At 39.7% G+C, this 25,348-nt stretch overlaps 1 protein-coding gene across 2 annotated transcripts in view; it reads right to left on the bottom strand.

Annotated features, from left to right (window-relative positions):
* VSNL1 (visinin like 1) overlaps window positions 1-25,348 on the bottom strand; it is a 116,266-nt gene that overhangs the window by 45,515 nt on the left and 45,403 nt on the right. For both annotated transcript variants that reach the window (XM_021712040.1, XM_008057484.2), the window contains exon 2: window positions 15,368-15,534. In XM_021712040.1, coding sequence (XP_021567715.1) covers window positions 15,368-15,529 — 162 coding nt within the window. In that variant the 5' untranslated portion in view covers window positions 15,530-15,534. The remainder of the gene's footprint in view (window positions 1-15,367; window positions 15,535-25,348) is intronic.

Genomic DNA, 25,348 nt, shown 5'->3' with positions numbered 1-25,348 from the left:
TTTATTTAAACATTCTATATTGAAAGGGTTTATTGTAAGTCTCTATAGTTTATTATTCCGGATAACACATTATAAAATGTTTCATTCCTTTTATTTATTGATTGAATTGAATTTCAGCTAAGATATAAGACAGAATCCTTTATTCACTAGTTAATTTATTATACAAACCAATTAATTTTTGTTCTTGGGTGTCGGGGATACAGAGATGTATAAGACACAGTCCCTGCTCTTATAGATAGCTGGACAAGAAAACAGTCATGATGTCAAGTGACCTGTACTACAGGGACAAGCACATCTAGCAGAGATCCAGTGACAACATCATTGGTTTCTAGAATCTTGGTGTTGAAGGGAACTTAAGAGGTCATATGTGTCAACTCCCTTTATTTGCAAAGGAAGAAGGTAAGGATGTGTCTATTTCTACTCACATTTTATCACTGTTTCCCTCGTTCCCTTTTCTCAGTCATACTGAACTTCTTTCTGTCCCTTGAACATGGTGCTCACTTTCATCACTGTCTTTGTACTACATTTTATTCATTTGTGTGTCTCCAGAACAAAGTAGGAGGTGGAGATTTTAAAAATGTTTCATGTGGTCTCACAAATATTCTTTGAAGGAAGTAGAGCAGGGATTATTAACCCTCTTCAATAAACTGAGACCCTATAACCAAGACAGGTTTGAAACTAGCCCAGAATCACTTGTTAGCAGCAGAGTTCTTACCAGGCCCAGAGATCTACTGTCTCTCAGCCTCAATCTCCCTTGTACTAAGTAGGATAATTTCTCCTGCAAGGAACAGAAGATCCAGCTAAGGGTGGACTTGACTACAAAGGGTTATTATTCCACACAGCATGTGGTCTAGATGCTGTTTCAGGACTTATTCTGCAGTTCAGAGATACAACCAGCATGCAGGTTCTTTCCTTCTTTCCATTCCACCATGTTTGGCTTGGAAGCCACATCTTTCACACTGTTGAAAGTTAGCTGTGGCGAATTCAGGTATCACATGCAGACACCACAAAATACATTATGCTTATCTTTCTATGGTGGAGAAAAGCTTTTCCTGAATCCTCCCCAACCTCAGCAGACCTTTTCTCAGATAGTTTTTTTTTTTTTTTTTTACAAGGATTGGGTAACTTACCTGCATTCCAGATACAAAGTAGATCCTGGGAAAGAATGTACCTGGATTTTTAGCCTCTGTATTGAGAGTATGCCTCTGCCATTGAGGAATGAATGGGGAGGAGAGATGGTCATTCTGTAGGTAACCAACATTGTATGGCAGCTAATTTAATACAGTTACCCCTCTGTGGCTCCTCAGTGCCAGGCTTGAGGACATATGATCCCATAATTTGTGATCACTAAGTATGTTTGAAAGAGAAGCTGCAATTCCTTATGGGGTTGGAGTTCTCCAGCCTGGTAGATGTAGTCAGACCATACTAGTTTTCTTGTGATCTAAACCTAGCACTGCCAACAAGGAGTCCTCTCACTAGACGTATAGACACTGTCAGGCCCTTGTCTCTTTGTCCCTCACAGCTGCTCTGGGAATCAGGTAAGGCAGGTCATTTTATGGGTCTGATGAGAAAACACAGACTTGGGAGAGTGAAGGACATGCTCACAGTCAAATAGCGGTAAAGTAGCCGAGTCACGACTTGGACTCAGTTCTGTCTGACTTCAGGCCCCTCACTCCTTCCACCTATCTGAACTCCATCCTAGAAGTCACTTGGAAACACATGAGATGTTTATGAGAATGCTTTTAATCTGGAGATTATGGAAATGAAACCATACAAACCACTCTTATTAGTGGGGATCAGGATTACCTAAGATTTTCAACAGGGATATTTCTACTTAGTAAAGCATTGGGAATAGAGTCTAATTGCCTGGGTTTGAATGCTGTGTGACCTTGGATAAATGATTTAACTACTTTGTGCCTTAGTCTCCTCATTTGTAAAATGTGGCAAATAATAATAACACTCACCTCATTATCCCTCATGAGGATGAAATGAGTTAATATATGCAGTGTTTGGAAGAGTGCCTGACACACAAAAAGCATTCTTTTAATGTTGATTGGTATTATCTATCCATTAATCATCTATCCATCTAGTTATCCTTTGATTTATTTTAGAAAGGACCTAAGGTGCCTGGTTTCCTACGGTGTTTAATCATTTAAAGTCAACCAGCCTTCTTCTCCTACACCCCCAGGGCATGATAGCTTATCTGTAGCACACAGTAAACTTGATGCCTATACAGGGATAGCAGACATCTTTTCTGCCACCCCCACCTCAATATCTAGTGTCAGGATGCTTGGTCTCAAACAAAATTCTGTCCCTCTGGGTCAGTCTCAGAGGGGACTCTCTCTGTATATGCTTCCAAAGGTGGTGTTTTATTGAGGGGAAACTCTTTTCTCACAGAGTCTTTCTCTTATATCAGCATAACACCTTTAAAGCTGTTACCAGCTGCAGCAGAGGGTCTCAGGCAGGGGGAGATTCTGTTTCTCTGTTGGCTCACCTCCCCAGTTGCTCGGAGGATTCCCTGGCACCTATACTAGGGAAAACTTTTTCTCTTCCTCTTTAAATCTCTTCCACATAGAAGCAGTGGTGGCTGGACCAGCCCTGATGAGGTGCTAGAAAAGGCTGGTACACATGGATGGAAAGCCAAGACAGTTTCCTTACCACCATGGGAAGAACAATCTCCTGGAGCAGATACTAACTCAAGGTTGCACAGAGAGAAAAAGACCCAGAAAGATCTTTGTTGAATACGCAGATGACACTAGCTTTCTCGCCCCCATACTCTGTAATTAGGTTCTGTGGCCAAAGTCATAATGAGAGTGACATTGACCATTTATTGAGCACTTGAATGGTAGATACCTGTAAGGTAGATTTGAAACCATTTGATTGCTGTAAAATCTGAAATAAAGGAATTGTAGGACCCTGACTGAGAGCTCACAGCTTCTAAGCAGCAGAGCCTGGATTTAAATGGTGTGTCTCACTCCAGGGCTGCTCGTTCCCCGAGAGCCTTCTCAGCTCTTATTAAACATGTATTCTAAACTGTTGTCTGTGCCTCTCATAGAGAGACTCAAGACCAAAATAATAATATATGTTACTTTACCTCACATCGTTGTGCCTCTTAGTAACGAAAAATATACTCAGAAAGAATAAAAAACATGAACAAACACATGACAGCAGTCATCTTGCATTTGTTCCTGAAAACATTGTAAACCACACTGATAAAACAACCCATTTGTCTTGCTTTCAACCCAAAATAGGTTGCGTTTGTTTCTTTATTTCAGAGGAAAGAGAGTTCATCTATAGATATGAGTGTCTGACCACATGGATGTGACCTGTAGCAGACAGGCCTGGCTGGTCTTCATAGGAACACCATGTTACTACTTTTACACTTAAAGTTGATTAATCCACTTCTCTTTTGACAAGTTACCACAAGCTCTTTTCTATGGAAAGTGGTAGAAACAAAGGCCTGGGAAAGGCCTAAGCAAGCGGAGGGCTCGCCTCTGAACTCCCAAGGCTCTGACTCACCCCAAACTACCTTCAGCTCTTGAGTTGTTGCTGTACTAGCCAGTTTTGAAGGCTTTATCTCCCCCCATAGCATGGAATGTCCATGTTTGTTCGACCTGCTGACTGCTCTGTGTTGAGTCAAGTGCTGCACACATAAGATACAGATGATAACTTGAATCAACTTTGGCTCTAATTCATTCACTTGAGGGTATACTATGAGCTCCTGTTGCTTCATCCTGAATGAATGTCTCTGGGACATTGACAAGAGAAAATGAAAACTAGTACTGCCCATTTTGTTGTTTGGAGAAGAATACAACCCCAGAGCACTAGAGTTTCCAAGGTTATCTAATACATCTGGCAAGGTTTGTGTGTTAGGTGATTGTGCAGAAAACCATCTGGTCACCTTGTATACAGGACTTTAGGAATTTTCTGACGTTTGATGTCCTCTGTGACCTGGCTCCATTCATATCTCCAACCTAACTTCTTTATCCTGACACCTCTTTGTTTATGCAACATTTCAGCCAATAGAACCACTTGCTATTCCCCACATCATCGCCTACCTTCCTACCTGCTATCATCTGAATATTTGTGCTCCCCCAAAATTCATATGTTGAAATCCTAACCCCCATGGTATTAGGAAGTGGAGTCTTTGGGAAGTGTTTAGTCATGAGGGTACAACCTTCATGAATGAGATTCGTACCCTTCCAAAAGAGATCCTGATAACTCACTGGTCCCTTTCACCATGTGAGTACACAGTGAGAAGTCACTTATGATCCAGAGAGGGGGCCCTCACCAGACACCAAATTTACCTTGATCATGGTCTTGCCAACTTCAAGAACTGTGAGAAGTACATTTCTGTTATTTATAGCTACTTAGTTTATAGTATTTGTTAAAGCAGCTTGAATGAACCAAGACACCACCCTTATGCCCCGCCCCTTTTTCAGGTGAGTGCATTTTATTTCATGTAAATTATATCCAGTTGCATTCATTAGAGAAACATCATAAAACCCACATCTTTATAGTTAATCTTCCAGTCTATGAACATGGTATACCTTTCTTTACTGGCAAAACTAAGTGTACTCCATTTCCTATTATGTGCTACATTCTGAACCTTGTGCCCTTTCTTAGGTTGTCCTTCCTCTTAGGAATGTCATCCTTGCCACTATAAATCCTACCTAAATTTCAAGATATCTTGAAATCTTCGGTGAAGTTATTTATACAGAAATTTTTTTGGCTAGAATACCTGTATCTGCCTTGGGGCAAATATCACTTTCTACCTTCTCTTTTAGCTATTTGTACAGACTGGTACATTTTCTCCTAGGCTGTGAGCTCTTTAGAAGAGTCTGGAAGCCTGACTAAAACTCTACATGCCCCATAGTTCTCAGCTACAGACTTATTATATATATAAACACCATCATATTACATATATAAGCACCATTTATATTATGTTATATATATATAAACACCATTTTGTAGTTATTTGTTAAAGGTGGATGACCACTAACAGCATCTCTGGGTTAATATCTGCAAAGGATTTCTTCTAATACATAGCAAATGAGGCCCTTCAACATTTTAGTTATACAGAATAGGCCTATTTTAGGACTCACTTTTACTATCTCTTCCCCAGTTATAACAGAACTAGACCTTATCTGTGAGGGGAGAAGCCAACTTAGAGGTTAATGCAGGATCCAATTCACAGCAGTGTCATGGCTGTCATGTGAGTGGGACCACAAGTTCCATAACAACCCTCCAAGAGCAACAGTCAATGGTCCACTTCCAAGTGGAGGCAAGACAGTGAATAATCAATAAGATAGAGAGCTTTCTTGTGGCTGGTGCTCATAAGCCATTGGAGAGGAGGGGGGAACCGATTCCCACCTAGGTGAGTCAGTTATGCAAGTCGATATCATCAATTCAAAAACTCAGAACAATCCAGTAATGTAAAACACCTTTACATTGAGCGATCCAGATATGATTTTGCATGTTCAAGTACAATTCTGTAATAGAAATGGGCTCTTTCTTCCTCTTTGGCTCTATTTCCAATTCAAAATGGAATGTTCTTGAACAATCAGCTGCAGAGAATAACCAGAGAGCAGGTCTTTCTAGCTTTAATCCCCCACTTCCATTTTCTCATTTGTAAAATGGGGAAGGGGCGGACAGAGAGACTTTTTAAGGGCTCTTTTCAATCTTATCCTGAGGACAGAAAAGTTGAAGTATCATCTAAGTGCATTCCTTCAGGATGTGATAGTCACTGATATCCCTCTAACTGACACCTGCCCTACCATGGGAAAGCAAAATCCCAAGGTGTGGAAGTCATCCAAAATAATTTCACACCCTTGAGACAAGGGGAGGTTATCGTTTTGACCCCTCTGGGGTAAGTGCTGTCTAATACAAGCCATGCTGGTAGTTAGCTATTCACCATAATAAAATGCCATCGGAGCTTCATGTAGGACCTTGTCTTTCCAGAACCCTAACTTATTGTTGTCTTTTCCTTGATATTTCAGACCCCAAGTCTTGTTTTCCACATTAATTCAAGTTGAAGTGAAGCCTCAATCTTGTTGGCAAACATTCCATATGGAAATAACTTCCTAGGTTCTCACTAAAAATGGCAACATCTTCACCAGTCCAATCTGGGGACATTATGTATTTTATGTAATGTCTATTTCTCTAAGGAATTGAAATGTTTCTATATATAGTTCTGCCCAAGGCATTTTTAATCAGATCTGCTCCTAATTACCTCTTATTAACAAGTAAAATCTCAATCCCTGAAAACTGATTATTGAAAAATCTTTTTTGAGCCAAGAGTTCTATTTTCAAAATTATTCGAATCAGATGTTGAACAGAGATAATAGTCATTGCTGTCACATTTTCTTCTGATAAATTATCTGATGAGGGAGCCAACTCTTGAGGCCATAGCCCAAGAAGCTGGACTGTTGGGCATCTGAAAGTCTTCCTTTGCACAGGCACTTAACATCAAGTCACGAATCAGCCTCATCTGGGAAAGTGATTCACTGTTACAAAGGACTTTCCCTCTCACCACTTTCTTAGTTTAACACTAGCCTATGAAATAAACAGGGCTTACTTTCTATTTGACAGATAAGAAACCAAGGGGCAGAATAGCTTGCATATTTATTTCACAAACCTTTAGGCTTAAGGACTTTTCCAAGTGTACAGGGTTAGTGTATGGTAGAATCAGGTACACATCCAGTCTTCTGATTAAACCACACTGCATTCACTTGTATTCAGGCAAAACACATATAGCAGTGCTAGGCTCTGGGTGGGGGCTAGAGTGGTAGCTGGGAGTGGGAGAGAGAGAGAGAAGGGTTTTACCTAGTGACAAGGTGAGAAAAACGTGCAGAATTGTGATGCAAAAACAGAATGACCTTGCTAAAAGTTAGGGCAGATGCAAACCAAAGTCATGGGAACACGGAGGGGAAAGATCCTCTTCTGGTTTTGGCATCTGTTGAGATCAAGGAAGAATTCCCCAGGGAGAAGCATTTTAACTGGTTCTGGAAAGATAGCTAAGATGGCGCAACAAGAGAGCATTTGATGCATTCTGCTTCACAACAAAGTAGACCAGAGAAACTCTCTGGTCCCGCTCCTGAACGTGACCTAGAGGACATAGGAAGCACAGAAAGGTAGCAAGAAGGCTGGGCTGGGTGGCCCAGGTGTTTGTCTTTACTTGCCACTCTGTAACCTCAGTCACATCTCCTGACTTTCCAATCCCTACAGCTTAAAGTGAGGGAAAGGTCAGCTTCACAGGCCATAATGAGAATCAAGTGAGTTGTAGGTCAGACTGAAGCAAGTTAAAATGATAATAAAGGAAGAGGATAAAAAAGACAATAGAGAGAGAAGAGAGGGGAAGAGGGAGTAAGAAACAACAGAGATCTATGGCAGAAGTTTCCAGGTTGTTTATCTCAGTAGGACTACCAAGAGGTTTTTGTTTGTTTTTTCTTTATCTTTGTTTTATTCTAATGTACTCGATCTGGTGGACCTCCTGCCAACACCATGCAAAGGAGCTCTAAAACACAATAATTATTTTTCTTCAAACTTTTGTGATTCTAGTCAATGAGATTTTTCTGTTTCTAGGTAGACTGACAGATCTCATGTCCAAATTCACCTTGTTTTGAGGATTAGCTTCAGTGCCACCTTCCTAACCAGCCAGCCCTCTTTGAGGACCCAGGCCCTTTCTTTTGTCCTTCCTGGTCCTGATCACAATTGGCCCTGTATCATAGTTATTTGTATATATATATTTTAATCCCACCTTGACTATAGGTTTCTTGATGGCACCAGACCATAGCCACCCTAGCAAGGATTTATAATGTTTTTCTCTGCATATCCAGGGCCTACACAGCTTTTGGCACATAAGAGCACTCAGGAGAATGAATGGAAAGCAAGGATTATACTTTATCCCATTGGGACCTCTCTATTTGCATTAGCTTGGAGCTTTAGACAATATAAAGCTCAATTGATGGGCCCTGAATGAATCAGAAAAATGTCATCTACAAATTGAAAACCAATTTAACAAAATGAAGATTAGAGACTTTTATTCTTATTCTTATCGCAGTGGTTTATTTGAAAGTATAACTTAGAAGGGGATTTTTTTCTCCAGTTGTCTTAGAGCTAATAAAACCTCAATAACTGCTTTAAAGAATGTTAGATCTGCCAATGGTTAGAAACATTTTCAGTGATTCTTACCCTTTCTTGGGCATCTATGAATCTGATGAAAACTATCCCAAGAGAGTTAGACAAAAAATTTTAGCCAGGCTCGGTGGCTCAGCCTGTAATCCCGCGCCTTTGGGAGGCTGAGGTGACTGGATTGCCTGAGCCCGCACGTTCGAGACCGCCTGGGCAGGCGAGACCTCTTCTCTACAATAAATCAAAAAAATTAGCTGGGCGTGGTAGCACACGCCTGTAGTTCCAGCTACTTGGAAGACTGAGGCGGAAAGATCGCCAGAACCCAGCAGGTCGAGGCTGCAGGAGCAGCCACTGCACTCCAGTCTGGGCGACAGTGAGAATCCAACTAAAAAAACAAAACAAAACATTTTTTTATATACAATTTAAGTGTGGGCAGAGCAACTAAGGCCATCCAAGTATGCTTCCAGGTAAAGATCTAGTGTTTCTCAAAATACTTTTCATGAATTTTCTTTATTAAATCCATCTGGGAGCCGGGCTCAGTGGCTCAGCCTGTAATCCTGTGCCTTTTGGAGGCTGAGGTGAGTGGATTGCCTGTGCCCACAGGTTCAAGATCCACCTGGGCAGCGAGACCTCATCTCTACAATAAATCAAAAAATCAGCCGGGCATGGTAGCGCGTGCCTGTAATTCCGGCTACTTGGAAGGCTGAGGTGGAAGGATCTCCAGAGTCCAGCAGGTCGACAGAGTGAGATTCCAACTCAAAAAAAAAAAAAAATCCATCTAGGAAATCTTGCTAAGAATCTAGATATCCGGACTCTATCTCAGGCCCAGTGAAATGGAGGAATGGGCTCAGCAATCTGCCAACTGATCAGTAAACCTAATTGATTCTGATACACACTGAAGTTTGAGAGTTACCTATCTAGATGAATGTTTATATCTGTACAGATGCTGAAGCTTAGAATCAGAGAAACAAATATTCTTTTCCCAAGTCACCACAGCAAACAGCATAGAACTTGATGCACATATTTTATTTCATATTCTACAAAACAAAGGTTATGTACCTAGAATCCTATATATATTATAAGTACGTATACAACTTTCAGGAAGAATGCCTTTTACTCCTGGTAGTAGGTTTTTAAGCATAAAAACACAATTTAAAAGTAGAATTCAAAAATCATGCAGAGAATTACAGAATATTTTCATAATACTTTATTAACTAAAAAAGCTTTCTTATTCTATTAAAAGATACTTATAAAATATTTAGGTGCTAAATCTGTGATAGCACCTATTTTTATTTTATTTTAATGCATGTGCCTGGGTAGTTGTGTCAACAGAATTTTGATGAGTAAACTTGTATTTCCAAAGCTTTAGTCTTAAAAAAAAAATTATTGAAGGGAGTTCCACCTATATTTTGTTGTTAAAAATGATAGTTTTGTGAAGTGCCAATAATTATTCAAAAATAAGATGACACATCAGCTCCCCTAGGCTCTCAGCTTACTGAGGACAATGCCCAATATAGTGTCTGTCCCACAGATAGTGCAAAGGAAATGGATCTTGAATGAATGCATGAGCCAATGGATAAATGCACTCTTAAATGAGGAAGTTAGAAGTGCATTTTCTGATGACCAAAGTGCATTTTCTGATGTCAGGAAATGACCACTTGGGTTTGGAAATAACTTGGAAGGAGCTCTTTTGCTATATGCAAATAAATTTTATTAAAATTCAAACTGTTTAGTCAGTGATGATGATAATTGACCTAGGGCTCTCTCACCTATCTCAGGAGCAACTGTCAGTTGCCTCACCAACACCTAAGACTTTTCTAAGAAGAATATTTGGAGCAATGAGCAATGAAACAAGCAAAGGCTCAGAAGAGTTGGGCCAGAGCCCAGCAGAACAATCTTTGGCTATTTAGTTACATTCGAGGACCTATCTTTTTTTTTCATTTGCAAAATAAGCAGTAGGGATTGAGCAAGGAAGTCTCTTTTCTGTAAAAGGAATATGAGGATCAGGACACTGGAGACTGGTGGAAACAGATAAAGAAAACCTTGAATGTTACACTTCATTCTATCTGGCAGCAGGGAATGGGGAAGGGCTTTTTGCTTAGGGGGAACAGTTCTCAGTGTCTAAGAATCTATGATGGGAATGGGGATGGCACAGCTTTGTAGTGTGTCCTGCCACAGCCACTGTTCCCCATGGAATGCATGGTAGACATTACTATTTGATTACTTCACATTTTCCTATTGTACCTTCTTAGGGTTTCATACCCTCATCTGTGTACCATTTGATGCTGCCATTGGACTTGGTATGTGAAATAAAACTTATTTCCATCTTGACTCTCTGAGCATAACTGAGCATATTATCAATCATGATGGCAAATACAACTAGTAATAGGCTGTGAATCGTTTTCACTTCCTTCTTTTGCCTAGGACTCCACCATGTGAAGTGTCAGGATAAGCCTTATTTTTTTTTTTTGAAAGCAGATTATTGAGAGGATAAAAAAGCTCTCACAGCAGGAGGGGACCCGAGGAGGTTGCCTGGTTAAGGCTTATTATTTGTACCTTATAGATTAGAAAGTTTAGATTCAGAGAAACAGAGATGTGGCAAATGTAATGCAGCTAGGATGAAATTTCACAATTGTCAGATTCCGAATCCCACTATTTTTTTAAACTATCCCTGTGACTATCTTTTCAACTCAACCTGTGTCAACCTAAAATAATTTCCAATATGAGATTATTTTTATCTCCTGATGAAAACAGTCTTGAAAGTCAAACTCCAAATGTATATTAAAATCCAAGTAGAGGCCGGGTGCAGTGGCTCATGCCTATAATTCCAGGATTTTGGGAAGCTGAGGTGAGAGGATTGCTTGAGCCCAAGGGTCCGAGACCAGCCTGAGCAACTTGGCAAGACCTCATCTCTACAATAAATAAAAATTAGCTGGACATGGTAGCACGTGTCTGTAGTTCCAGCTACTTGGAAGGCTGAGGTGGAAGGATTGCCAGAGCACAGCAGGTCGATGCTGGGGTGGCCATGAGTGTGCCATGGCACTCCAACCTGGGCGATGGAGTGAGACTAACTCAAAAAAAAAAAATTATGTTCTCACAGTTCTGGAGCTGGAAGTCCAAAAGAAGGTTTTGCTAGAGTTAGTTTCTTTTGATACTTGTCTCCTTGGCTTGTGGATGACCATCTTCTCCCTGTGTCTTAACATGGTCTTTTCTATGTATGTTTTTGTATCCAAATTTCATCATATAATAACACCAGTCATACTGAATTAGTGCCCACTGTAATGACCTCATTTTAACTTTATTACCTCTGTAAAGGTCCTGTCTCTAAATACATTCACATTCTGAGGTACCAGGGGTTAAGACTTCAACATATGAATTTTGATGGGGATACAATTCAGCTGATAACATAAAGGTTGTCGACTAGGGGTCATTTATTCTTCTAAAAGGCTAAAAGAAAAGTCCTTGTCTCATCACTGCATTAATTCACTTCTTGTTTCCACATTCATTTTGAAATCTAATTATCTTCTTTTCACTCTTGCCTCACCACCAAGCATTTATGTCATTCTGCTTGCATTGTGGTTAATTGTGTCTTCCCTACTTGCCTGTGAAATCCTGGTGGGTAGGCAAGACTGTCCTGAAATCATTTTTGTATACCTTCACCACAAGTCTTCCTGAGCAGTACACAGTCAGCATGTATCATATTCAATCAAGAAACACTGCCTGGTGCTTGCTGTGTGGCAGGCTCTGTGCTAACCCCTGGGTATGAGTTTGATTGAAATGAGGTATCTTTGATCTACATGATTAAAGAGTAAAGGCTGCATCTAACTGGGATTGACCATACCCAGATGTGTTTTTAAGAGCCTACTCAGGTAGCTGCATGGTGGATGGCTGGACGGGTTTGAAAATGGGCTGCCTTGGGGATCAGGCTGAGAGGCAAGGCTATATGCAGGGGGAATCAGCAACTCCGTCTCTAAAGTCCATCCTGCCTTTGCTCTTTGCGATGCTGGCCAAATTGCCTGTAGTTTCTTTTTCTTTCTTTCTTTCTTTTTTCTTTCTTTCTTTCTTTCTTTCTTTCTTTCTTTCTTTCTTCCTTCCTTCCTTCCTTCCTTCCTTCCTTCCTTCCTTCCTTCCTTCCTTCCTTCCTTCCTTCCTTCCTTCCTTCCTTCCATCTCTCTCTCTCTCTCTCTCTTTCTTTTGGAGTCAAAAGCCTCACTCTGTCGCCCAGGCAAGTATACAGTGACATGCTCACAGCTACTACAGCCTTGAACTTCTGGGCTCAGACAATCCTTCTGCCTCAGTCTTCCAAGTAGCTGGAACTACAGGCACATGCCACCATACCCAGTTATTTTTATTTTTAATTTGTTGTAGAGATGAGGTCTTTTCAAGTTGTCCAGTCAGTATAGAAACCTCTGGGCTAAGACAAGCCTCTTGTCTCTGTCTCCCAAAGTGCTGGGATTATAGGCATGAGCCACCATGCCCAGCCTATCTTCTAAACCTGTTTTAAATGTTTTTAAACATAGATCTAGTGAAGGAATTCCTTCACATTTGGGATGCAAAGACTTCTAAAGTTTGGGAGTTTGTGACCTCCGGTCTTGCAAAGAAGCCTCTCCAATTATCCTGCTCCTCCCTAAGTCTTCATCAGAATTGGTTCTACAGCAGCTAAAGTGATCGCCCTGTAACCTGAAATGGGTAAGGTAGCAAGAGTAGATGTGCCAGGCTGACTGCACAGACAGGAGGGCAGGGGTCACAGTTGGCTTTGCTCCCTTGGCTGCATTCCAGGATGTCTCAATCTCCACAAGAATAGAAGAAACTACTGAACAGTGCTCATTCACCAGGATAATGACTGTGTCTTGCTAAATATTTACATTTTCCATAAGTGTTCAAGTAAGTTTTTTTTTTTTTTTCTCATCAGTCTGTCTTCGGGGCCTATTACATAAGCCACAGCTTTCTCCGTGCTTCTTTCTCCCTTCTAACTAATCAGACCTGCTTTTCTTTTTCTGTGTAAGTGACATGTTTTTTTGGTGGTTTTCCCTCGACTTCTGCCATTGGACAACTGTGGAAGGAATAAAAGTCTTTGCCTGCTTTCTGACTGTTTGATATAAGAGCACAGGCTGAGTTTGAATATGGCTGTTAAGAGGGTAAAATAAGAGGATGCCTAAAAGATAGACTAGTCCAGAAAGCCATATATTCCCTTCCTAGAACAACAACAAAAAAACCCCACTCTAAGGGTGAGATGGGGGAGATGGGAGATTATTTTTGTACATATACATCAGTTATATAATAAAATGTAATGTTTACATGACTTCTCATCTTGAAGCTGATGCTTTTTTCAGTGCTACATAGTTCTAGTGCATAAATAGAATACCTCATTTCCTGCATTTCAACTATTTCCTCAAAGGCAAAACTCCTCTTGATTTAAATAAATAGTGAGGAACCTGGCACACAGAGCTCTCAATCACAGGGTGACAACTTGCATGACCTTTAGTGATATGAAAGTGACTTTGACAAATCTCATTTGTAAACCTTTTTCCTTGGGGTTAAGGTTGAAGATCGTTCTGAGGCATGGCTAACATGTAAATGATAAAATAGCTGAAGATGTGACTTTGAAAACTACAGGCCAGGATACCAGGAAATGCATACTACCCCACTTCTCTGCAAAAACAATTGATATCAGTTGAATAGAAGATGCATTTCTCAGCACTTCTGTATAAAATATCTTGACATGTTAATATTTGATTACTCAGGCTTTCTTAGAAATGTCACAGTGGTGTTATAACACGCACACTATTCATTTAGTCGGTTAGATGGTTGGTTGGTTAGATATAATAAGCACCTGCAAACCCACCATCCAAAACAATCTCTACAACTTTGAACACAATCTATATATAACCACATGACCATACCCTGGTCTTTCCCACTCAAAACAGCCATCAGTTTGAATCCTGTGTTCATGATTCCCTTGCTTTCCTTTTATATTATTTTATTGCATTTATTTGTAGTCGGGTAAAGTGTATTTTTACTTTATTTGTGTTTAATTTCAAATCTTTTGAGATTTACTTTTTAAAAAGTTTCAGTGTTGCTGGAGTTCAATCATTTTGTCTGTTATATAACATTTTATTGTGTGAACATACCACAGTTTATTTTCCACTTTCCCTTTGATGGGCACTTGGGTTGTTTCCCAGAGCTATGAACATTCTTACACATGCCCCTTCTTGTACAGTACAAAAGTGAAATTGCTGGATCATAGGCTATGGAAAATGTTTGACTTCAAGAGATAATGACAATGCTTAGTATTTTATACAATTATTTCACACACTTATATACATCTGTATGATTCATATTGCTCAAAATGACATTTGCTACAATTAAATGATAAAGATGATATTTTCTATTTGGTGTTTTAGTCAAAAAAGTTAAAAGAAAACAATATATTTCTTCCACATATAACAGTATATAAGTGAAAACAAAATGGCATGTTTTAGATCATACCAAATTTAGAACCAACACAACTCATAAACTCAGACAAACTAAATAATATCAGTGCAGTAGAAATTATATTTCTTATGGGACAGTTCTATCTAATGTACAGGGAAAAACTAGCTTCTAAATAGTATAAAATGTTAAGTTACGAGTCCATGGCCAGATGTATACCACACCTCCCAACCCTCTTCTAAATGTGCTGGTGTGGGAATCTGGGTTCTTCTCTAGATAAAAGAAGATCTTTTTTTGGTGAAAAAGCCCTTCCATGTACTTTTTCACCAAAAAAAGATCTTCTTCCATGTACTTTTTCCTTAACTGAAAGAGGTACACATACCTTCCATGTACTTTTTCCTTAACTGTACTTTTTCCATGTACTTTTTCCTTAACTGAAAGAGGTACACATACCTTTAATAGGCACATTCACACAAAAGTTGTAATTAACAGACTGTCAATAATCATCAGTAAATACTATTAGCTGAAATTTTTATGGTTCTTTCACCAGTCCCTGTCATTCTCTAAACTCTATTCAGTGTTTTAGTTTAAAAATTATTCTTCTTGTTCAAAATTGCTTATATCTGGAACAACATATGTACCTTTGTATTTTTAAAGATGTTCATTTTTCCTTTTTGGTTGAAAAACCACCAGAGTTGAAACAAAGTGGCTACTTAGAGTTATAATTCCATGTGAAGCTACATTTCATGAAAACAACAGTTTCTGGCCTAAGAAAAAGAAAAAAGCTTGAAAAACAACTTACCTTCACATAGAGCTGCTGAAATTCCTCTAGATTCAGCCTTCCACTTGGACAGTCCTTGAGAAATCCTTTGTACCACTGCTTGAGTTCATGCTCGTTAAACTCTGTGCTCTTCACCAGGTCCTCCATCACTTCGGGGGCCAGTTTGCTATTCTGTTTCCCCATTTTGCCTGAAGAAAGGCAAATTAATGCAATGAGTGCTGTGACTGTGATCATTTCAAACTTGATTAAGAACCAAGCTAGAGTTTTGAGCAGTTCCCTCCAGTATATCTGATCCATATCTCCTCAAGTTTGTCTCCTTCTACTTGATATTCTAGAAAAAATATGAGTGAAATAGAATTTTCTGACAGTCCAAGGGCTGTAGAGTTCACTCTCTTCCTCACTGTGACATCTTTCATAAGGTGTTGACTCCCAAAGGGAAGGCAACAATTCCCTTTTATGCCATTCATGGAAAGCATATGGAAGCTGTTTTTCTTCTACTACGAATGACAATTCATTACCACTTGTCACTCAGGTATTCAATCCTATATTTAGTTCCTAGGGATATTTGATAGGATTATTAACAAGAAGAATAAAAAATACTTTATAATTAAATGATTAAAAAGTGATTTGGAAAATCTGATCAGTCATATTACAGAATCTCAGCCTAGTTCTAAAGTTGCAGTTGTTTTTCCTCAATGAAAACAGCTTGTTATATTCATCACATTAATTCTTTATTTCTCCTCTCATGTTTAGACCTTTCCTATAGCATTATCTTCAGAGTTGATCAACTCTTGATGATTTTTTTCTAGGAATTAGTTGGTAAGTTTTAGTTGATAGGATTCTAGGCTGCTATTATTACTGATGATACATAAAAATAATAGAAAATAAAATAATGCTACCTATATCCATTAAGAACCTTGTTATGTGGACAATACCACAGCAGGGTACAGAGGAACAGAGTAGGTTTAGAGTTATTCCTGATTTTCCTCCTAATTTGGTCACTTACTATATGTGTAATTTAGGGCAATATTAATTAACTGCATTATCTTCAATTTCTTATTAATGAAGCAGATAATAATAAAGTTCTTTCAGATTTATTGAGATGGCTAATTAAGAAATTAGTAGGTAAGCAAAGACCAAAAAGAATACTCCAACATTTAAGTAGTTGTTGTATTTGTGCATAGAAATTAAGATTAATTTTTAAAAATGTTTCCTGGTAATTTTGTTTTATAATAAATAATAATAAAATTATTGTTGTTTATAATAATAGCAACAGAATTAAAACATAACAAATTAGCCCCAAGTTGATTTAAAAAGTCAAGTTTAAAATTTAGGGACCATCACAATTAAGAGTCAGAAAATCTTTAAAACCTAGTTAGAGGAAACTGAGTTAGGTTTTGAAGAATTTACCCAGTGGACTCAGTCCTTCAATATGCTTGAGACAAATTCTCTCCCAGGCTCTAGGCATGTCCACACTTGCAATAGCCCAGAAGGGGTAATCTCATCACATACTTTATTGTTATTATTTTTTAACTTCTCCTGAAACAGATTCCACACCCATTGTCAGTAACTTGCCCTAACATTGAACAATTCTTTCACTATGATGAAACCAAACCACTCTTGCTACTTCCACAAAAATTTCTACTCAGCACCATTCCAGCAGCGCACAACATGGTCAGAGGATACCATTAAGAGGGCCATTTATCCTCCAAACTCTTCAGTTTCAGAAAAAGAACCTGTGGATCAGTAACTATGCCCTCTGTTATGGGGTTTCTCTATTTATTTTTGCTCTAAATGTCAAGTTGCAGATCTCTTATTAGCAACCATCTCTTAATTACAAGTTACTGTAGGGATCCACAGCTGGATGTAGAAACAAGTGAGTTCTCAGGTGTCAGGTTTAATCGATGCCAGAAAACTCAAATTCATGGTTATCCTGATAATCAAAAGATGTGTTGCCAAATCTTTCAGTACTTCGTTTTGTTCCTTTCAGTAACAAACTTTCATTCTTAAACTATAATCTCACCTAACAATAACAGCTACAGAATATCCAGTGTTGGCTATGGAGAAGGCACTATATGGAACACTTCACAACTTTATTTCTAACAACTAAGCAATAAGGATTAGAGCAGCTTCATGAGGCTCAGAACACTCTGGCAACTTTATAAGATCATACAGTTAATGTATGGCAGGCAGAGGTGGAATTTGAACCTGAATCTACAAGACTTCAAGGCACAACCATAGACAGGCAGGTAGGAGGAAGGCACTTCAGGCAAAAGCAGAAAGGCTTTAGAGAGCTGAACTGGTGCCTAGAAGAGACAGAAGAGGAATCAGTCACTTTCCCAGTCTGGCTGCCTTGTTTGGAAAAGACTTAGAATTACCAAAATCACAAGCTCAGAAGTGACTTTGTGTTAATGATAGGAAAATGAATTTAAGGTTTTTAAAAACCACCTCCTCAAGTGTCTTTAGAAGTTCAACAACGTATCAGCTTCTCTGTTGGGCAAGAAAGCTTGTATTCTCCATGAATCATTTGTGATGTGTTAAACCATTCTAGCTGCCTGGGGAGAGGATGGTCTCTTACACACACAGGGAGCATTGTTAGGACCATGAATCATAGTTTTGGTTTTCAATTTAGTTTTCAAATGCATAACTTCATGCTTCCTGGTTATGGGTTACGGTGAGTATCATCACTGAGGTGTGCCTGGTAGTGGGTGGATCATGTAGAAAGTCCAGTTGTGGTCTGGTGCAGAGTGGCATTGCTACTGCCCTCATCAGGATTCATCAAGTTTTGCCTGGATTAACAATGGGAATTTTTACTGGGTTCCCTAACTCCAGCCATCCTCTGCTTGGCTGCCTGAGTGAATTTCTGAAATCTAACACCTGATCTGTTCCTTAAAACCCTCAGTACTTCTCCTTAGTCTCTAGGATGCAATCCCATCTCCTTAGCATGGCGCAGGTCCTGCCTACTCATATCCTCATTTTCTACCAATATGTCTTTTCTCATATGCCAGTGATAATTAACTATTATAGGTTCCAGGACTTGCATGCTTCCACACTTCCTTGGCTCTGCATATGCTATTCTTTTCTCCTAAAATGACTTCTTTCTTTGCTCAGCAGACTTCTTCCACTTTTTAAGTAGTCTTAGCTCACATACCACCTCCTCTGTGACGCTGTCATAGACTTTCCATGGCAGATTTAGGTACCCATTCTGTTAGGTATCTCTCCTTTCCTGTAGCAGCTTCCATGATCATTGTTTCTCTATTGGATTGCTAGTTTCTTAAGAGAGAATATTGTCATTTATTTGTCCTTGCAACTCCTAGTAGGTACCCAACTAACGTTTTTTGAGAGAATGAATAAATGAGGGGTCTGAGGTATTTGGCATGTTTCTTCTTGGGAAAACCAGTTTCATATTCTATATATGAAGAAAGTCAATGCAATCAATCATAAGTATACATAGAGAATGCAGTCTGCAGATGGGAGGAATGTTTCATTTAACTGTATGGAAAATAGCCAGCCGTCCTTGAGATTGTTTACTTGTCTGTCTTCATCACTAAATTTTAAATAGCTTGAAGGAGAGGCCCATGTCTTTTATCTCAATATCCTTAGTAATTGGCACAAAGGTGGTTCCTAGTCATGTTTGATAAATGAATGGAAGTATGGTTGGATTATCGTGCCCCACCTATATGCCTTTTACTCTAGTCTGCAGCAATGTGGGCTATGTGGTATCTTTCATTATGGTTCTAGGGTAACCAAAAGTGTAGAAATGGTAAATCTTATAACATTCTAGGACAATGTGAGAGGGATCCACGTCCTGGCCTCTGTCTCTAACTTACTTAGTGATCTTGGCCAAAATCCTTTCCTTCCCAGTTACTTGGTTTCCCCATGTAAAAAATGAGCGAGTTAGACCATATGATCTTTAAGGTCGTTCCAACTTCACCATTCACTTATTTGCCACATACATTTTGTAAATAAGAAAATATGAATCAGACTTCAAAATGGCTTATCTCAGCACATGTTGGCTCTGTGGATTCTTGACCTGAGAACTCATCAGCACTTGAGTGTTTGTTACCCAAGAAGGGAGGGGATAGAAACAGGGAGTGTATTATTTTTAAGCTAGGGTTCCAGTTTATAATATAAAAACCAGCCCAACCCCAAACCAAAAGAATGTCTCACTGCTTGAGTTGCAATAGAGAGGCGTTCAGTGTTAGGCACAAAATGGGACTGGCAGTGGGGCTCTGGTGGGCAAGAAAATGCCACAAGGACAGGGGTCTTGGGGACAAAAACACAGCACCACTTAATTTTAAATGATGCCCAGAGAAGACGGCATTTTGCACACTAATTTACAAAAGACATTTGTGCAAAATTTTCCCAAATTATAATACTATAAAAAGATAATTATTATTTTCTTTTTACTGATGAGAACATAGAAAGTCAGAGAGATTAAGTAATTTACCTAGCTCAACCAGTTAGTAATGGCTTAGTAAGGAATGAACATAGTTCTCTGGTACCCTATTGTTTTCCTAATATGGCCAACATCTCTAGTCTGGATACTGCAACCACCTCTGAATTTGTCTTCTTGCCTTGAGTTTTACTTGCCTCTCATCCACTTCCTACCCTGTCTTGATAGCTAGCTCCAAAGCAGAAGAGGCAGAACATGAAGGAGAGAACCAGGAGAACTTCCTGGAGGAGGGAAGGGGCCCACCAGGGAGCCAAGAAACACCCATAACCATATTTTCTCTACAAATGCTTTGTGTATTAAAGAGAATTAAAATAAAATGTGTGTGTGTGTATGTGTGTGTGTAGATAGGGTAAGGGAAAAGCTCAGGACTATCTATTTAAATCCAGCTTCCCAGGACATACCAGGGACTACTGAATATGAAGACACACACAGAACTGCATACCCAGATCCTCCCAGGTAATCCAGCAATCAGCCTGATTGAATCTCAGTGAGATTCATCTAAATAAAGACTGGGAGGCTGAGATGGAACAGTTCAGCCACACGTGCAGATACACAGCAGGAAAACACATCAATTAGGAAACAAGCTTGGAAATAGGGCCCAGAATAAAGAAAAGGGCTTTAGGAGCTCAAGTTGGAGACCTATGTAATGCATACAGTACTAGTTGGAAGAAGGCTGGAATGGGCTGGTTAGTGATAGATTACCTGGGTCATTCTTGAAAAAACCAGGTCTTTTCTCTGGGCCGTAGGCTTCTCACCTGTACACTGAAATAATTGAAAGATACTGGCCTTACTCATTCTTAGATTCCTGCCCGAGATGCCCCTTGCATTTTTCTTATCGTCTGTCTAAACTGTATTCTTCCTGCCAGGCTCTGTCTCCTCCTTGATACTTCTCTGCCAACTCTCACTACTCTCTTCTTCTCCTTGTACTTGATATCAAGGGTTGGAGTGAATAATGACCCATGGCACAATTAACTTGACAGAACTAGGCAGGAAACATTCTGAGCAACTCAGTTCAGCAGACATTTATAAAAATCTTCTAGGAGAATGTCCCTGTGCTAAACTTGGTGGGATATAAAGACAAGATATAGTTCCAATCTTGAAGGGCTCAGATATGGATGCAGAAGATGTTCACAAATCTTGGAATATGAGGCATGGTGGAAAACAATGCTCTTAGCAGAGAGCTACAGAGCACAAGTGACAGAGGTACAAATTCCACCAGATCAGGCACCTTCACCTGCAACTGGTTCTCAGGTGAAAACTCTTAAAAAGTGCCTGAATATAAGACTCTCTCTTTGTTTTTTATTAAAAGTACAGCTTCATGGAATCCTCCCTTATAGGGAAATCTGCATATTTAACAAGCAACTCTGGTGAATATGATCATTAATTCACTTGGTTAATCCTTCTGAAAAGTATGCATAAAAATCAAAGTCAATTCATGTCTTTTGCCCACTTTTTAAAGGAGCTGTTTGTTTTTTTTCCTTTTAGTGCATTTGAGTTCCTTGTAGGTCCTAGATGTTAGACCTTTGTCGGATAAACAGTTGGCAAATATATTTTCCCATTCTGTGGGCTGTATCCCTGCTCTCTTGATGATTTCTTTTGCTTTGCAGAAGCTCGTTAATTTGATGAGGTCCCACTTGTCTATTTTATTTCTTAAGGTATTGGCCTTTAGGGTTCTGAATAGGAATTGGTTCCCAGTTCCAATTTTCATAAAGGTGTCTCCTGCGTTTTCTAAGATTCTTATAGTTTGAAGATTTACATTCAGGTCTTTGATCCATTACAGAAACAAAGAACAGAGTTCCATATGTTCTCACTCATAAACGGACCTTGAACAATTATAATGTTATAAGAAAGCGATTGACAGTAGTGGGAAACTGTCAGGGGAGGGGGGTGGGATTGGCAGTTGAGGGAATCTGCTGGGGGATGGAGGGGCATACCTCATCAACAAGAGTACCTGCATGATCAATGTCTATATACCTAACCCTGAAATGTACACCACATCTTTATAATAAAAATTAAAAAAAAAAATCAAAGTTGATGGTCTCAGGCGCACACCCAACAAGCAGCACAACCACAACTGAATTTTTCTCTGGTTCCTCACTCACTCCATCTGCATCCCTGATGTGGTTTTAAGATCCTTGTACTGGGAACTAGCATTAAGAATTCCAAAATCACACAACTATAGAATAGCAAAATTTGAAAAGTTTTGCCTATGGGTTTCTCAGTTTTAAGCCTTTTGGTTTTTAGGTTGGAGAGTTTGAGGTTCAGGAAGCTGATGAATTTTCCGTGATCACATGTGTGGCTGATGGCAGAGCTGGGATGAGAAGCCTGTCCTCTGACCTCTGGGTGTCCCCATCTCCACTCCTCACAGTATGCTATCCTTGTGCCAAACACTCAAAACCTGTAAGCCACTAGCCATGTTTATCTCTGTGCAAGGAAGTTGAAACAACTACCATCACCATCCCCCTCAGATCCTATAAACAAATGACATTAGGTTGCTAGTTTCCAGAGACTATTAAAAACAACCCTGAAAATCATGCCTCAAAGTTGCTCAGCATGTTGTGTGGGTTTTTTTTTTCTAATAAAGACAAATATCTGACACTCTGTCTCTTTCCTTTCTTTTTTGTCCTCATGAAGCCAAGTACTCACACACCTCAGCAGTGTTTCCCAGGGGGTAGAGAGGGTGTATCACAGGTTGGCATTTCATGATGTGTCTGCGGACCATAGAAGCTTCTGTAAAGAAGAGAAATCTTTTTGCACAGCATTACCTCAAAATCTGAACCTTGTGAGATTATAGCTGAAGTTCTGCCCCATAAGCTTGAAACGGGTAGGGGGCACAGACTGCATTCTTGGGGACTCAAGATAAGGCAAAAATACTTTTTTGTATCTATAATAAGTGAAGAAAAATATTTTGATAGCAGTGGCAGTGACATTGTTAGGGCAAATAATGAGAGTAAGGTTCAAGAAAGTGTAATAAATATGTGAAGATGAAAGAAGTGGGCCCCAGGGATCAATCAATCATCTGATCCAAGTTCTTTGTTCTCTAAAGGAGGCCTGGGGAGGCTAGGGGACTTATACCAGGGAACATAGTGAGTTAGTAACAGAGCCTAGCTGTTTCTGTAATAAGACTTATGGCTGCTGCAGTGCTCAGTCTTTTGATCCTTGGGCACCGAGATGGGCTGAAGGTCCTAGGTCCTGAAGAATTAGGAAGAGTTAGTCCTTGTGACTAGAGTGTGAAGCCTGACCCAGCTGCCAGGGAAGTTTCTACCTGAGCTGTCTCTCTACAGGGCAGGTGCTGAGATCCTGAACTGTCTCTAGAGCCTTGGCCAAATGGCACATTCCTGAGTCTAGGCTGGGAATAGATAGTGAACATTAATCTTTGGATCTTACTAGGTAGGTCCAAGTAAAAGCCACCTGGTAACTTGGGAATCAGTTGTCCAGGGTCTGTGATCTGCAATGGGTCAAAATGGCTTTATCAGCTCTTAGGGGTCAGGCTCAACTGCCATCTTCTACCCCCTTTCCAAAGCACACAGAATAATTTCTGAGCACCTGGAATGTGTGGCTTATATCAAAGCCATACTTGGTACCCAGATGCTAGTCTATGCCTTTGAAAGTTTCTACTCAGATTCAATTTCCCTTGTATCCTATCTTATGAATCTCCTTCTCTTTCTATCAGGGCTCTATGTCTCTTTTGTTTTCATTTGGACTTAGTTTAGTGAAGGAAAAAGTGTGTGCTGGAGTTAGACCTGGATCAAATGATGCATCTGCTAAATACAAGGTGTATGACTTTTGCAAATTACTTAGCCATTAGAGCCTCAGTTTCCCCATTTGTCAAATGGAAATAATATTATCTGCTCATAGGGTTGCTATGAGGATAAATGAGGTAATATGTTAAACTTTTTCCAACAGTGCCTTCCAATAAAGCATAGCTATTATTATCCTCATCATGAGACCCAATAAACTGGGCTGTTCCAGAAGATAGTGAGGTGGATATTTCAATATTCAGACCTAGACATTAGGAGTCATTCTAACTTTGATGCCTGGCCTCAAGCCTGGTTTCTGTAAATAGAAGTGCACCAATTATGAAACATGCAAACATTTGCAATAGCCTTGTTTATTTATTTATTTATTTAATTTTTTGGTGGTTGTTGATTTGAGTTGAGGTGTCACTCTGTTGTCCAGGCTGGAGTGCAGTGGCACAATCATGGCTCACCACAGTTTCAACCTCCTGAACTCAAGCAATTCTCCCACCTCAGCCTTCTGAGTACCTGGGACTATAGACAGCACAGGCTAATTTTTAAAAATATTTTTTATAGAGACAAGGTCTTGCTATATTGCCTAGGCTGATCTTAAACTCCTGGGCTCAACCAAACCTCCCACCTCAGCCTCCCAAAGTGCTGAGATTACAGGCATGAGCCGCCTCACTCAGCCTACTGTGGCCTTGTTGACTCTCCTTTCTTTAAGTAAAAGTGCATCATATCCAAGCTGACAAAGGAAGGTCATATGAGGACTCCACAGCCCTAACTAAGCATCAACTGTTGAGTGAGGTTTCCATCCAATTCTTCGCTCAGAATTGAACAGAAGTGCAAACTGATTAATAACTGGTAACCTTTCATTTGGGAGTGTTTCAAGCAGTCACCCTCTTTTCTGCATCTTATTTTTACTTCCCTGTGCATCCTGTATCTGACCATTCTATGTATTTCTTGAGCATTGGTTTCTATGAAAGGAAATGGGCCATCTTTGACAGTGTCAGAACCTCACTTAGTTCTGTGAGGTAACAGAGGAAATGCTTTCATTAATAATCACAGCCTTCTGTCCAACAGATTGTGTTCTAGGTTGTGCTGCCAAGTCTCAGTGTGGAGGGATTATGGCCCTTATCTCAGAACAGCAGGGAGCTGCCGAGAGAGAAGTGCAGACCAGGAATGTCCTGCGTCACCTGCATATCCTCTGTCACAGGGCTAGGCCTGAAGCATCAGGGATGCAACCCTTCTCTTTGCTCTCAGAGGACTTGGATATCTGGAAGGGGCAAGTAGCATGTGCAAGTGTCTACCAATAGTAGCCAAGTCACAACTCACATCTTCTGGCTTTCAGACTGGTGCTCTTTCTCTTCTGAAAGCCATTTGCACTCATGTTCCTACATTGTTATCTCTATAATAATTTTAAAAAGAATTTTATTCATATGGATGAGTCTTTAAAACAGACAACTTTGGAATTCTCATATACAGGTGACTTTATAGAAGTAAAATATTCTATTTGAAGGAAACACGATGCTGAAAATTAGTTAATTTATTCATTTATTCAGCAGACTTTTACTCAGCATCATCATGATTTCCAAATCTATCTTTAGGGCAGTTATTTCCTGCATACTAGATAAGATATTCACCTGCCTGCTAGACATTTCCACCTCTGTATCCTACAACCACATCAGAGTTAACACATTATCCACAGGTAAGTTGGTCTTCGTTTTCCTCCTAAATCATCCTACATCCTTGTATCCTTTGCTCCTTTCTGGGCAAATGGCCCCTCCAACTGCCCAGGGTCCCATTCAG

This window comes from Carlito syrichta, unplaced genomic scaffold (genome assembly GCF_000164805.1).
Source record: "Carlito syrichta isolate Samal-C Ts95f unplaced genomic scaffold, Tarsius_syrichta-2.0.1 Scaffold303031, whole genome shotgun sequence".
Classification (NCBI taxonomy): domain Eukaryota; kingdom Metazoa; phylum Chordata; class Mammalia; order Primates; family Tarsiidae; genus Carlito; species Carlito syrichta.
Note: the sequence above shows the minus strand (reverse complement) of the source record. Positions and strands in the feature narration are given on the sequence as shown.